General features: G+C 39.7%; 1 protein-coding gene across 1 annotated transcript; it reads right to left on the minus strand.

The window, feature by feature from the left end:
- Positions 1-1,159: 1,159 nt before the first annotated feature.
- On the minus strand, positions 1,160-16,355 carry LOC139721582 (calpain-15-like). Its single transcript, XM_071632912.1, has 12 exons — positions 14,955-16,355; positions 13,320-13,540; positions 12,448-12,631; positions 10,875-11,025; positions 9,713-9,779; positions 8,959-9,084; positions 7,574-7,726; positions 4,827-4,991; positions 4,066-4,277; positions 3,145-3,296; positions 2,340-2,518; positions 1,160-1,619 (listed from the first exon to the last, which is right to left on the minus strand). The coding sequence occupies exons 1-12, from the start codon at positions 16,224-16,226 to the stop codon at positions 1,445-1,447; spliced, it is 3,057 nt and encodes a 1,018-aa protein (XP_071489013.1). The 5' UTR covers positions 16,227-16,355; the 3' UTR covers positions 1,160-1,444.
- Positions 16,356-16,744: the final 389 nt, after the last annotated feature.

A 16,744-nucleotide genomic window follows, 5' to 3' on the forward strand; every position in this document is an offset into this window, starting at 1 on the left:
ATGAGCAACTACAGCACTAGCTTTTTGACAAGGCCTTGTGGCTGAAAATTAAGAGACTAATTGCGAGTGTATGCGAGGCCAAGTGACGCAGAGGAGACCTGACATGAATTTCTTATCTTAAACGTTGTTTCTCGCCGATTCTGCACCAAAAAGGTAGCGGCCAATCAGCGACCTCAGTGCTCGCAATGACGTCGCATCTCATGAATATGCACAAGTATGCATATCAACGGCTTGCTCATCCGTATTCAGCCTGTGCTGCCTACAGTAGCTGCCTGCATTGCCAGCACTGACACGTCATCATGAGCATCCAATTGCGGTCTGATTAATGAATATATGTGACCCGCTACAACAAAAGGATCCAAAAGTCGGGGGGAGGACAATTTTCTGAAAATGACATGACATTATTCCCTTGCTCTTCTACTTTAATTTCATATATAGCACAACTCCTAGAAATACTCGCTTGTGGAGATATTGATGATTTTATTAGCGCATGTCAAGTGGTAGAGGAAATCATAGTTTCGAGAAAAGCACCTTCAAAGTTTTCCTTCCGACGCTATAATGATCACAGGGAGGCGAGACAGTTTTCATCACTTGACAATAGAAGGCATGCTCCTAGCAACCTCCACGATGTTCATTCAAGCTTAGCGCCAGCAGTCTACGCACGACCAATCAGTAATCAGGATGTCATGCACTGACCAATAAGATCACTCCCTCGTTGCTAGGGGCGGAGTCTAGCTGCGGCGCTAAATCCAACTCTTCCGACACGTTTCTGTTCTGTTGAAAGTCGGAAAATCATGGCCAAGAAAAACGCTGATTTCTTGCCTTTCCTTTGATCATATAGCTATGAAATTTCGGCAGATGATAGACACAACATTAGACTACAAAATTATGCCAAAAACAGAAATCTGATTGTTTTGACCAATTTTGATGACTTGACTTCAAACTTGATTTTCTCGGCTCAGCCGTCAGCGACTTTAGGATCCTTTTGTTGTAGCGGGTCACATATGAATCAGTGGCGGATCCAGAGGGGGGCGCAACCGGCGCATGCCCCCCTTTATTTCTCATTAAAAACAAAAGAAATAAAAGGAAAAAAAATGAAATAAAACCCGGAAGTGACACCAGAAATATTAGTTGCGCCCCCCCCCCCCCCCCCCCCCCCTTTACAGAATTCCTGGATCCACCCCTGTGAATAATTCATACTTGCATACATCCTGAAGCAGCAGGGAAAAAAATAACCCAGGTTTGAAAGGGCCTCCTGACTGTGCCATTCGGTCTCGGGTTCACCCGTTTCTTGCAATGCTCAATGTGGTGAGTTAGTCTCATTCCTCAGCTACGAGGCCTTGCCAAAAGGCTACTGGAACACTGGAGTGATTCCCAGCGAGTGAAAGAACGCTAATTGACAGTATTCAAGACAGTATTCAAGACAGCACACTACACCACCTCATCATAGAGGTCTCGGAGTGTGCAGTCCCACAATGTTCTCTGTCAACGGAGGTACATTGAGGAGACCAGCCGGTGCCCAAGGCTGGAGGTTGGTGTGGGGAGAGAGACGATGGGTGATGTGGTGACTGATGGTGTAGCTGGTGTCCACCACCTGGCTGAGCACTGTTAGTACTTGCCTGTAAAACGAGGGCAGCAGACAGAATAAGACCAAACTCAGCAATGGGAGCATGTTGACGTCCACGGTGAACCACTGACATTTATCACTAAATTCTTTATGCAACCTTGTTTTAGGAATTTATGACAGGAAATTTGATCTTCCTTTCTAACAGCCTGAATTTCATCGAAAGAGGAAATTGGTATTTTTTTCTCCAGTATTCTGCATGGGCTGATGCTTTGTTGTAGAAGACGTTAGGGAATGACTAGGACTCTAATTGCAATTGAATGCGTAATTCTAAATCTATAAATTTCCTCACTTTCATTACATTATTCCAGAACTATTTAATTGGAAATATGTATATTTTCAAAAACAATTTGTTACCATGGTGATGGAAAAAGACATCAGAGAATAACTTGGACTTAAATTGCAATTGAATGAGTAATTCAAAATCTCAAAATCTTTAGTCATTATTCTTACAATTTTCATCATACAATTGGAAAATATAAAAAATTTTCCCAAAAGAAATGTTATTTTGGCACTAGGGGAAGATGTCAGAAGGCTCATTACCTAAATCTGCTTGACATATGTCAGTCTACATGTGTGCTGAATTTGGTGCATTTAGACAAAGTTGAACAATTGGTCTGATATATTGGACTACTAGTACGCCACTGGACTAAAAGTCCTTCTGCCAATACGGATCAAGACTCTTTGTGTACCTGAAAGTCTCCCGCATACTCACCGATGCTGTTTGGGCACACAGTCGACAGTAACAAGGTCTCCCCGCGTGGACGTCACGTTGAAGCTACCGTTGCAGTCACACTTGATGTGGAGATTGGCATCTCTCCTCCCGTTCTCAATGACAATGATGATCCCCGCCCAGCCATGGTCCAGGTAGTAGCAAGTCACCCCCTCTCTTCCCTAGAGTAGCAAAAGTAGTATGAAGTGTTAATCATACAAACAATAGAAATCATAAGACTGATGGGTAAGGATTGTGATCAGAACATTATCAGGATGATTATATCATCAGTATCATTATAACTACTGCAACTATTGCCACTACTATGACTACTACCACCACCACTACTTCTACTACTACCACTACTACTACTACTACTACTGCTGCTACTGCTGTTGCTCCAACTGCTACTTCTACTACTACTATTACTGCTTCAAACCTTCCATACTTGAGTTTAAAAAATTGAATAAATGGAAAAAATATTTCGAAATAGTAATATGTAACGATCTTCCATATGTTGAATACAGCTTCTTTCCTGAAGGATCTCTCATCTAGACCATGGCACCATTTCAAGAAAGTTGTCAGCCCAAACAAGTTGTCAGTCTCTGGCAATCACCATAGTAACAGTCAGTGACCAGGGCTTCTCAGCCAGTCAAAACCAAGAATTTTACCAAAATTGTCAGACACTGACAACTTGTCAGGGCTGACAACTTTCATGAAACTGTGCCCAGGTCACCTCCCATGACGGTCTGCAAAGAGGAAAGTTAGAACATGAGTCAGAAAGAGGGAAAAAAGGAAAAATGCTCACTTCGTGTCGCTTCCCTTTCTGGACAGCCAGCTGGATGATGGCGTCTGCGATGCAAGTCTTTGAGGCGATCATTTGTCTCACTTCCACAGCCTTGGCACTGTGCACTGCTAGTGTGTAGTCATTGTGGGTTACTAGGGGAGGGCTGGATGGACCTGGTAAGTAGATCATGTGACCATGAAAGACTTGTACATTACTTCCATATCTATTATCATTACTTTTATTACAAAATTGTGATTTCACCATCATTACTTATATGACTCTCATCATCATTTCTATTATCATCATTACAACTATTACAACAACTACTACTACTACTACTATTACTACTACTAAATATTTATTTATTCATTTATCCATATTTGCTTTACCTGAGCCAAAGGTAAGTGTACATAGGCATAATTCTTTTCGTACTTCCATTTTACTATAATCACTTTTATCACCATCTATCATCATCTACCATTATAATTAACATTTATGAGTGCCCTAGGATGGGCAACCCTGGAGTAGATAGAGCTAGTTCAATGACTTTAGTACTCATGCAGGTCGTCATCTCAGACCAATCAGATAGAAGAATATGTAATGATCATTACACACATGAATGACAACGTAAAGATAATTATACTATATTCAAAAGACTTATATAATCTATTTCATCAAAACTTGTGACAGAAATGCATTACACAGTATGACACTTCATATTTTTTTTTTGTTTTTTTTTGTTTTTTGTTCAGCAAGCAACTCAAACTTTTTGTATAACTTTTTTGAATTACTGCTCCACTATCACTTGTACTCCCAGGATGTACAGTATCGCCTGAATCTCACTACTTAGTACAAATACCTTTACTCACAAGAGAGATTTGCCCACTAAACTACCCCCCCCCCCCCCTTACCCCCTTTTCCCCCTTCTCCCCTTCAACTTACCACTCCTGGGCTGACCAATCTGCCAGTGGTTAAATGCGAGGCAAACGATGACGTACATGCCTTTGTCCAAGATGGCGCTGCAGCCCACGAATGCTCTGAGCTGACGCTTGCTGAAGCTGACGACCTGCGACATGTTCCTGGTTGTCATGCCGATGGCCTTCAGCACCACGATGGTCAGGTCCAAGGGGTTACGAGATGCCCGCTCCAGTCTCCTACAATGGGGTGGCACATACACGCAGTGTGAGGTGTGAGAATACTTCAAAAGTTTTATGGTTCATGTTCATAACATGCTGACTTTGCAAAACTATGGAATAATTTGCAAGACTATACGAATGCAGATTCATAAGAAAGCTGTCAAACTTTTCTGTTCAAAAAAGTTTGGGCTGTTAAAATTGAGAAGTCAATACAAATTCAACCCCTTGTTATTTCTTTATTGAGACATAGAGACTTAAACGATGTGCACTATACAAACGAGGTGGTAATATCATTATCATATCTGCATGGTTCTAACCAACAAATATTGGTTTCAACTTATGTGAAATAACTCATTGATCATCTGGTATCACAACATATTCATAAGCACAGTTGTCATTGGGTTGTTTGTTTGTTTGTTTGTTTATTTCATTTCCACAGCACTCTACTAACATACCATTTATCATTTATTCAGGATGAACATTCAACAGAAATCATGAACACGGTACACATTTCATTCCCTTGAAGAATTAAATAAAATGAACAATGAAATTAAATGATGACAATACCTCCATGTCTGGTACAGAGTGAAATCCACCTCTGTAGGTTCGGTGACCTTCAAGACAGTGACCTTGAGAGGCACAGCAGCCTGTACGCCAGCAGGAATACTACCCTGTAGTCTATTTTCAGTCCACTCTGGTCGCAGTTTGCAAATGTCGACACAGTCAAAGTATCTAAGTTTTGATAGAAGTCACAACCAAAGAAATACTTACAAAGAAAAAAAAAATGCTTCAAATGCATGACAAATATGAATTAATTTTGTCTTCCAAGACTCTTTTCTGTTGAGTTCATTCCATTTCATGTTTCACTCAACTCATGTTTTCATTTAATGACACTGAGGCATCTTTGAGGAATGTGATTTTCTTTTCTCATCAATAGCTTAAATGATTTTTCTTCATCAATCAGACAGAGCATCATATCTCTCCCATGGGCTGAATACTGAATTATTGGCTGATATCTATTTTTTATAATTCTGTGTGGTATATCCCATGCACTAGTAGTTTACATTAGCTGGTATTTATGGGTCATTACCTTGGATTGATGAGAAAAGAAACAAAATGACATCTAGTTTGAGAAATTAAAACATTTTCCATTTCATACTAGTTCATCTCTCACAACACAGAGCATCTGCTTAAAGGACAAGTTCACCTTCATAGACATGTGGGTTGAGTGAATGCAGCAATATTAGTAGAACACATCAGTGAGAGTTTGAGCAAAATCGGACAATCCGTTCAAAAGTTATGAATTTTTGAAGTTTCTGCTCAGTCACGGCTGGATGAGAAGACTACTATAGCTTGTGATATCACATGAGTACAACGATATAAAGAAAGAATAAAGAAAATTCAACATATTTCCATATTTCTCGCATAACAAAAGAACACTCGACTTCTCTCTTTCAGAAGGCAGGGGGAATAATATTACCCTTAATATACATCAGTAGCAAGTCGAAGAAATGTGTACTTTATTCAAAAAGTAAAGTTTTGTGAAATTCTCTTTTTATTTTCCTTATATAGTTGTACGCATGTGACATCATACACTGTAGTAGTCTTCTCTTCCAGCAGTGACTGCGCAGATACTTAAAATATTCGTAACTTTTGAATGGATTGTCCAATTTTCCTCAAACTTTCGCTGATGTGTTCTACTAATATTGCTGCATTCTCTCAATCCTTATATACATGAAGGTGGACTCGTCCTTTAAGATATAAAAGTCTATTGTTGAATTTTCCAAGGCCAGTTGTATATGGGGCATTGGGTGTGCCAATTGAACATTTCTCTATCTTAGAGTACCAGATATTAGCACAAGCAAAAACTCTCTGGATAAGGAAGTTGTTTTCCTCTTAGATAAATGCACAAAAGAAAAAAAAACACACACAAAGAAAAGTAGAAAATGACATGAGTCACAGCTAATGGTGGATTATTGCCAAGCACATAAATAAACACTCTACAAGTGCTTAGTTTCATTTGTCATTGGCTCAACAAGGCAACACCCAGATCATTTATTCTAACCTTGTTGTAAGTATTTATACAGTTGTGCATATCAACATTAAAATTTGCTCACACACTAACAATGCCAAAGTGCGACTTGGCGCTACACCAATCATGACAAGGATTTGTAGCACTATACGTATTAAAGCTAGATTATTAGCATACAGAGAACTGGATTTCCTTTTAGCATCATATCCCCTGTGTGGTTAACACACTGCCAGATGGTATCATAGGCACTGTCAATGTCCAGTTTCTTAACTTGACACATCATCTGATATTTTATGCTCTTCTGATTAATCAGGGTCCTCCTCAGAAAAGGTATAGGTTTCTCTGCCACTGCCAATGCTGCTATTTAACCCTTCACCTCCTTTGAGTGTCTATTGACACAGAAAACTTCATAGCACTGTACACACTGTCCAAAGTCCCTGGCAGTGAAAGGGTTAGAGAGCCAGTCACGATTCCATATTGCCTCAAGTGCACAAACTTACATGTAGAAACTGCTGGTGATGATCACATGCAATGTGTATGACAGTGAACAGGTTGAGATGTTCCATATTGCCTCAAGTGCACAAACTTACATGTAAAAAGTGCTGGTGATGATCACATGCAATGTGTATGACAGTGAACAGGTTGAGATGTGCTGTGTAGTGAATGCCCCTGTTCTACCCTGAGCTGTAGTTTGCCTCACGTGAAAATACATGAAGGAGAGCCAGGCGGCCATTTTGGGACATTCCTGGGCATGAATTTGTATTCTGATTTACAAGTCATAAGGTCAGAATCATCCCAAAAATTCAAAATCCTACTTCAGGCAATATTTCATTTCCCTAGGATAGGAGATAATTTTGTTTGGATGTCACAGCTCATCTACATGGCTGTCACAACTCCTGTTCCAGATGCACCATGAAATTAGGGCTTGCTCCCTACCTATCCACACTTACACTATCTGACCACAAGTGACTATGCATCGATTGGGTATTATCATTTTCAGCTTATGAGCAACACTTGACTGATAATATTATGTACAAGAAATTTCATGACTGACAACCAGTCATCTTCCAGTATTCCCAAATTCATTCTCCTTGATATTCAGCAAATTAAAACTTGGATATTACAATGCATTGCATCTCTCATAAACTTTCAAAGACTTGTCTATACTTCCTCCTTGTAACCCATTGAGGACGAGTTCCAAGTATACTCGGGCAGGTGTCTATGGGAAATGCGTGTTGTAGCAAAATCAGCCTGCCAACAGGTTAAAAAAATTTAATCTTACTTGATCATGTCCTTGAGAGACATCCAAAAAATCCCTTCGTCAGCGCCATGCGGCAAGAGGGTCTCCTTCATATCACTTGTCCATAGCGGAGAGCCGTCGGACCAGTCACCGTTCCAGGAAAAGTGACCCCACGGGTTACGCAGCTGAATCAACCTGAAAGGTACGCAAACACACATGTACAGACAGAACCCTTCTCCGCAAGACATACAAAACTGAGAAGTAACAAATAAAATAGATTTTTGCCAGACTGAGTGAAGATTCATGTGTGCTTACAATTGTGTGAACTTTTGCAGGCCACAAATCAAGGGCAAGATTTTGTACACAGTCTGGAAAAAAAAGTTTTATGATTGTTCTAATGAAGAACTAAAGAAGCACTCTGAGAGCGCAGACCTCCACCAAGCAGCTCATTTCCACCAAGGATCGTGTTCTTCCATAGAGATCAGTGATTTCCACCCATATGCATGCTGAAAATCGCCCGATTTCCCAATATAGGAAGCCTTTTGTTACGTCATCAACTTCAAGCTGTGCAGTGCACCTCGCCCTAGCAGAAACTAGAGCACACACTTTAGTGCGTGTATGAAAACCTCAAAAATGCGCAGCTTAAACTCCCAAGTTCATTGACCCTACATGCCAAAATATTGAAAATCCTTCATAAAATCCACAAAAATTTCTGGATCGCTACCACAATTTAATCACCTGTGCTTTGAGTCATTCTCAGCCTTTTCTGTAAGTTTCATCCAAATACATTCACAACTTTTAGAGTTATTTTGCACATGGACAAAGAAACCAACCAACAAACAAACTACCAGTAATGTAAACATAACCTCCTCCTTTGGCAGAGGTAATAACGATGAATACATAGTCCTGTAGCTGAAAACAGTGTTGATATCTCACTGACAAACCAGTCAGAGACATATAGTATTTATAGAGAGCTGCATGGCAAGTATTCCACTTCATTGCACACTGTGAGCTCTGTACCAAAATGCCTGTAAAATTAAGACTGGAAGGTGTTCCAAAACATTTGAAAGCTTGTGCAGTTTGTAATCACATTCCAAGATTGATTAATCTGTAAGTTTTCATATTTTGACATGGATCATATGACGAACATGATGAGTCACCCTAGTGTACACACTTAATAAATTACAGAGCCCATCTTTAATACACTGGTCTACATAACCATGAGGCAATATACAGGTCATGGAGAGAAGTATTATTGAGATTCACCTTATGAATGTCCAAATTACTGTACCATATGGAAATGGATCTCTTTTTCACATAATACAATTTTGTGGGTAATTCGTACGCGACTTCTTGAACAGGATTTTGCATCTACTGCAGCACATTTAAAGCCTTTGATTGCATGTACCACATTCTGTGACACTCACCTTTCTCCAAATATATCCTGAATGTTTAATACTGAATAGGAATGTCTTGGTCTTAGTCCCACCTCTTCATAATGACGTGGGTTTACTTTCATATTTCCGCTGCCACATGATGCACCCATAAGATACCTATAATGGTGAAATGCAATGTAAACACACAAGAAAAATGTAATTTGCGATTCCTTTACAGTATGTGAAGGTCAAAGAAATTTCACTGATAAATCCACATACAATGTACTTTTTAACATCAAAGGACAATAAAATGTACGTGTACAAATCCTACCATCATTATGTTACAAAACAGAGACTTGAACAGTGGAAATGCCGACTGTTGTGTAAAAACATGACTAATTGCAGTGCCAAAAACAGAAAAAATGTAATACCTCATCATTTACTATTAAGCTATTTAAACCATTTTCACCATAGATAAATACATGAAATGCAATATCATAGCTCATCAATGTCTACAGCTTATCAATTTCATGATTTTTGGGAATAATTGATTGAAATGTGAACTTTTGGCTACAGAGAATGATAGGGTAGTGTGTGATCTCACATCAAAGATGGATTAAGTAATATCAATTTGGTCTAGATTTATCATGGTAATAAGAAATAAATGTTTTGCACAAGGACAGATAAATGTAACATCTGACAGACATATACATGACTACTAAATTATATACAAAGAAGAACAAAAGAAACATAACCCAAACCCTAAATAGTCATGTAAATTAACTTGTAATGACCACTCACTCACCCTGCTTCTTTGGCACTGATCAACTTTGCCCAAATAAGGTCTGGATCTACAGAACTTTGATTTTTGCCTGCATACGGAAAGAACGGTGGGGCACAAATGACTATGAATTAAATGGCTACTGAATCTTATGGATTATTCCATGCACCTCATCACAACATACCAACCAAAAATCTTTTTCTGTCTTTAAAATGGCATTGACAATTTCACTACATGATGAGCACTAGTATTTAGTCAGTCTTACAGCAATTATATCATCATGTAAATTGTAAATAGCAATCTCATCATAAAATCATCAATTTCATCACAATCATCATCAAAAGTTTTCTTACCAGTATCTTTATCTCTATAGAATCATATCATCATGATGGCAATTAATTTGAATTGTATTCATTATCTTCATAATATCATTATCATCAAAATAAGATCACTGATATGACACCGTTACCATTACGAAAGAAAGTGTATCATGTCAAATTTCATTTTGTTTTCATCATCATCATGTCTACACTGTACCTACAATCAATGCAACATACTGTGATCATTTTACAAGAATAAGGTCCTACAGTACATCTAACAAGGAGCGCCTGTCAAGTGCTTCTACTGGTCTTGAATTGAGGCCTGTCATCAACAATATCAGGCTCCGATTTATATACTACATTGTATGTTGAGAAGGACTGTTCAAGGACGCATGCACCAGGTAGGACTCAAAACAACAATCTTCATGAGGTAAGAGCCCTATTCATTGTATTACAACATCCCTGCTCATTTCATGGTTTTTTTTTTAAAACTACGTACAACACTATGGTCATCATCATTACCATCACCACAACCACCGTTATTATTATTACCATCATTATCATCACCATTATCACTAACATTATGGTCAGCATTACTACTACACCACTATCAAAATCATAACCATTATTATTATCATCATTAATATTGATGATAATACAATGCTTTTATCGCAAATATCACTGCTACTGCACATCTCTATGCGCTTGGAGGAAAAAATACACTGTAAGACTGAAAGATGTGCTATCAAATACAAACATAACTCATTCAAAATGCTTTATCACCTCAGTTATCCTAAATCATCAATATTTCTCTGCACACATCAAATCACACGCTGCAGCCAACACTACTGGTCCTCATGGCTCACCAGGGGGATGAAGCGGGAGGCTTTCACACGGGGCTCCAGTGAGCGTTGCCAGGCCCTCAATACACCGACCAGCAGTCAGAGCTTCATAGCAACCACTCATCTTGGCCAAAGCTTTCTCAATCAGGGGAACCCATAACTGCTTCCTCTTCGCCTGAGAAGCGTATAAATATGGGGGAGTGATTTGCATTGTCTACATGCATAGTGTGCCTGTCATAATACTGTGTTGATTGTCGATATCACCACTCTACATAGTCTGTAACCTAAACTAGATATATCGCTACGGCGACTGATATGCCTCCGCCATAATGCATGGTTCTCCTAATAGGTGTATAGTACAATGTCTTGACAATGTGTAATGACAGTTTCACACAATTGGCAAAATATCAAAATGACAGGTTTGACACAAATGTGCTGAATGTTCACTTTCCTAGAACTAGGTTCAATTGGATGAATGATTAAAATGTCAGAGTGCAGGTATTTGGGGAACTGATGATTTTTACTTGACTTTTGACCCTTTTATAAGTTTATGCATTGAGTAATTTGCAAGGTATTGAGAAAAAGTATAATTTCAGTATCAAATGGGAAAATAGCATTATCTAAACCTTTCGTTTGACCTTTGACCTCAATGTTCCACAGAGAATCACTGTTAGGTAGAACATGCATAAATATGTCAGTTTCATGATGATACCTTGAGTTACTTTCGAGATATGGAGGAAAAAGTGCAATTTAGCACTTTCACTTGACCTTTTACCTTTTGACCTTTGACCTTTTGGCAAGAAACTTCCCCAAAAATATATATTGGGTAATACATGCCATACATCAAGTTTTTTAAAAAACCCTTCAGGCATATTGCATTTTAAGAAAAGTAGTGATATTTTGAGGAGTTGACCTTGACCTTTGACCCCCTGACCTTTGACCCATGACCCCCAACTTCCCTAGATAATCACTGCCCATCGGTATAAGCATATATACTAAGTTCCATGAAGATACCTTGAACCATTTGCGAGATATGGAGAAAAACATGAAATTTCAATTTTTTTTCACAAAATAACCTGTGACCTTTGACCTTTGACCCTGTGACCCTAAAATCCACACAAAGTATCATCCCCCAAGGATATACCCTCATACCAAGTTTGATGTAAAACCACCACACGGTTCTTGAGATATCGATAAAAACAAAACGGGACGGACGGACGGACGGACGGACGACCCGAAAACATAATGCCTCCGGCCACTTCGTCGCGGAAGCATTAAAAAAAAAAGACCTTTATATTCTTCATTATTTATCTACACGACAATTGCACAGCACTCTGTGTTAAACCTTCTTTTGAATCCACATAATTTTTATTGAAAAATAATGTAGAACTTTCAAACTGGATGGCCTTCATTTATTCAATCAGAAAACATAACTGCAAATTGGATCATATCTGCACTAAATGCAAAGACAGCTGTTTGTCACGAAGCAATGACTGTTAAAATTATTGATCTTTTCCACGCAAGCAATGTGGCTGCAAAAAGTGGGTCTGATATCTTCTATCATACATTCTAAAGCTGTTCCTTATTAAGCACAAACCTTGGAGTAAATGAGGTAGCCTTTGTCTTGACAAGGAAGTAAGTCATCAATGAGCACAGTCTCCCAGATTCCGTCGCGACACAACCTTACTTGATAGGCGCCCTCTGTGTTCACCTCCTGGGTGATCATGATGCGCTCCAGCAGTTCAGCTTTCTCCGCCAAAACCGACAAGGCACTCAAAAACCTGTATTTGACATTATAAGAAATGCATTCTTGATGTCAAATAAATGGACAATCAGTTTATTATACTCATATGTTATTGGACATAAGTTTGATATCAACCCTTATATTGGAATGGGCCCAGTAGTTCCCATAACTTCCCATTTTACCTTTTTCCTATTTTTCCCTCTCCTTTTTACAATGCTTCTCTCTTTTTTCCACAAAAATCTGCATTAGCTGACATGTGCAAAACCAACCAACTGAACATAATTGAGGAATTGGGCAGTAAGCCAAGCTAACAAAGTTGTGCCAGCAGCAAAAGGAAACAGGATATCTATCTGTAGTTAAAGTCATCGTTTGTACAGGGTACTATCTGTTTGTTTTGTGAACATTAGGGAAAGGGCAAGCTGCAATGGTGAAAATTGGAATTCTTAATGTTGTGACCCAGCTTGATGCACATATACTGAATGGTATAGTTGGGCATCCCACACATCGACACCCTAATGTTTTTCTTTGAATAGATACTTAAAATGTCTCACAATTTGCCTGAAATTTTACTCACATGTAAAGAAAATACTCTGAATTCACAAGCGCGCATGGAAAATGCGATTCGCGGTACACGCTCCAAGATAACTGCTTCGAACGCGTGGGTTGTTATTTTGACGCGCTCAGTTGGCATCTTGTGCTGTTGTGCAGACTTAGCGGTACATTACCAGCAGTTTCCCAGCACACCCTGAGAGATGTCACTGGGGCGTGGGTTCCTGAAGATCACCCAGGGGAGAGGGGAGTCGTCACAGGGTTTGAGTTGGACCTTGGATGGGCGCAGCCATCGACATTCAAAACCTTCAGGGTAGGCGTGGGCAGACTTTGAGTTGGGAAAGAACAATGAGCTGGGGATCGGTGGAAAGGTGTCATCGATGAATTCCGTCTTCAGCTACAGAGAAGAAAGTTAAATAGATTTGAGACGATATTTGAGATAAAAATAGAACAAAACATTGCCAGAGACTTTCTCATATGCTTTTCCCCCCTATATGCCATGATAAATATCTTCCTGGCAGATTCCCACTTAAAGTGCACTGTGACAGATGTAAACAAACCCAATACATTGTCAGTCATGCATAATTCCTTTGTACTTTGGAATAAAAAGTCTACTTGGATCTGTCAATAATCTCATTTTACAGATAATACCGCTCACAACACATATGCTCACCCTTTCAATGTGATAATAAATGCTGCATTTGAAAAAAGCATTAGGATGACAGATTAAAGGAAACCAAAACCCAAAGAGAAATGTGGATTGAGTGAAGTCAGCAACATTAGTAGAACACATCAGTGAAAGCTTGAGGAAAATCAGACAGGCGATGCAAAAGTTATGAGTTTTTAAAGTTTTGGTGTTGGAACTGCTGGATGAGGCGACTATTAGAGGTTATGATGTCATGTGTGGACAACAATATAAAGAAAACGTAAAGGGAATTCCACAAAAATTCGTTTTTCATGAAAATTACACATTCCATCAATTTGATACTGACATATGTTAAGGGTAGCAATTATTCCCCCTGCTTTCTGAAAGCCGTTAGTCAAGTGCTCTATCATTATGCTACAAAAGTGAATTTTTGTGGAATTCCCTTTATATTTTCTTAATATTGTTGTCCACACAGACGTCATAACCTCTAGTACCGTAGTAGTCTCCTCATCAAGCGGTTCCAATACCAAAATCTTAAAAATTCATAACTTTTGCATCGATTGTCCAATTTTCCTCAAACTTTCACTAATGTGTTCTACTAATGTTGCTGCTTTCACGCAATCCACATTTCCCTTTGGGTTTTGGTTTCCTTTAACCCTTTTCAGTGCCAGGACTTTGGACAGTGTGTGAAATGCTGTGGAGTTTTTCAGTGCCAATTGGTACTCAAAGCACATAGGATTAAGGATGGTTTCTTTTTTCTCTATAAGCTTACTGCAAGATAAATCGTTTCCTTTTGAACCATGTACTTTTTAGAGTGTACATTCTAATAGAGGAATATAGTATGCATGCTACAGTTTCACGACGACTCTTTGCCACAATGACCAATCAGAAATGTCCTTTAATGATCATAGTTTCTATTCCAATGAATGACATAGACTTGGTTCTTTGTGGTCTTTTCCCATAATGAAGGATATACACTGTACAGCACCTAGTGATACCAAATTCAAGTTTTCTTTGACAGTGCAAATTCCAAAAGTAAATAGTTAGTAAGGAAGCAGGCACACCAGAGATATCAAGACAAATGTTTATAACTGTACCGTTTCACTTCCACTTCCATCCAAACCCATCAGATCACAAACTTTTAGAGTTTTAGAGTAATTCTCACCATTTTGCAGGACTGTCTGATTTTGTTGAACTGCTTTCCAGCTTCAAGCACATCATGCTTGCGCTTCGACTCCGTCATGATACTTTTCTGCCGCTTGCATGCTTGCCTCTCCGGTGTGGATGCGCCATCCCGAATTGGTATATTCCCGCAAAAAGCGCAGCTCGTAGACGCATTTGGATTCATGCGCTTGCATTCCGCACAACTCCACTGACCACTGTGATTGGCGCCATGGGTTCTGTCCGACAGTCTCGGGGTTTCACACATGCAGCACGCCGTCATCTCGTCGAGATTGATGTACGTACATTCGCGACACGACCATTCGTTCTCCTTGGGCTGGAAGAGGCTGGCACCTTGCGTGAATGGTTTACTATGGCCGCAAGCTATGCACTCCTTGCTGTCCTCCCTGTTTTCAAGAGTGCACTGCTGGCATGCCCAATCTTTCCGGCGGACAGCAGTTCGATGTTGATTTATTCCAGCCTCCAATGCCAAGTTGACGCCAAGAGACAAAGATTCTATATCATCTTCCCCTAGATCTATAATTTCCTCGTCTGCCCCTTCCGGTGTACTGTCAGGGGATGATGACGATGGTGCATAGAAAGGAGACTCAGGAGAAACGTCTCTGATCGCATCTTTATCTGCCTTTGATGGAGACACAGACAAGCCACTGATGTGGTTACTTATCTGTTCTTCTGGCATCAAGCTTATACTTGTAGGAGGGTTCACTGATGTCGGTGAGACCATGAGATGCTCTGGTATGTCGGTGGGAACAAATCTTTCTTTCCTACCCCCACACATAACACAAAATTTTGCCTGTCTGATGTTTGTGTATGTACAGCGCCAACAACTCCACTCCTCTGGCAGGATGCCATTCCTCTCCTTCAGCTCCTCATTTATCCCTTCTGCTCCAGGGGATGCAGGTGTCACGGATTCCTCAGCCTCAGCTTTCGAATCCTTACTTCTTGGACTTGAAGGTGGACTCCATGTGTTCACGATGGCTGGCACAATTTGGTCAGCGATGTAGTTTTTGGCGGCTCGGAACATGGAGGGCATATCTCTCAGTGAGGGGCTCTGTGGAGGGGGTGGAGATGGCACGGCTGGGGTGGATTCTGCCCCCCTGGTGCTAGTGAGGTCCACAACAAGTGGCTGATTGGCAGGGCGTTCGGTGTTGCACACCTGGCATGCCAATGTCTCACCATAATTTATCAGAGTGCATGTCTTACAAGTCCAACTGTGACTAGCGTTGGATGGCACAGTTTTGGTGTCTTCTGCCATTGTTGTTTGACTGTGTTAAGATGACTTCAAAGAGTGTCAAGACTTAAACTCTTGTATTTGATGAACATCTGAAGCCGTAGACATACCCACAAACTTCACAGAGACATCATCCAGTGACCACAGGCTTGAGAGATCTGAAAGGAATTTTCAAATTGAGAGAAGAATATGGAATAATTGGCAAAAAGAAGAAATTGGGGCAAAATGATATTACAGCAAACAGTTCTTACTGACAATCAAAATCATAGAAAAACTGACAATTTGAGGCATTCTCAATTGCTGAAAATGCAAACACAAATGCTCACCACACACAGAAAAAAAAAAAACCCACACACACACATAAAGAAACTACACTACTCTTCAAGCAATTATTTGTTAGCAATTTGCCATCTTGGTGCTTTTTACGGATGTTATTGTACTGTACATACATAAACAGTTTCCAATTCTGCTTGACAAGATCAAATCGTGGACTCAACTATCAAAAGCACACTTGACAGTTTTTTGTTTCTTGCCATGATGGC

Source organism: Diadema antillarum, unplaced genomic scaffold, assembly GCF_040938485.1.
Source record: "Diadema antillarum isolate AM-2024a unplaced genomic scaffold, OU_Dant_1.0 scf00000146, whole genome shotgun sequence".
Lineage (NCBI taxonomy): Eukaryota > Metazoa > Echinodermata > Echinoidea > Diadematoida > Diadematidae > Diadema > Diadema antillarum.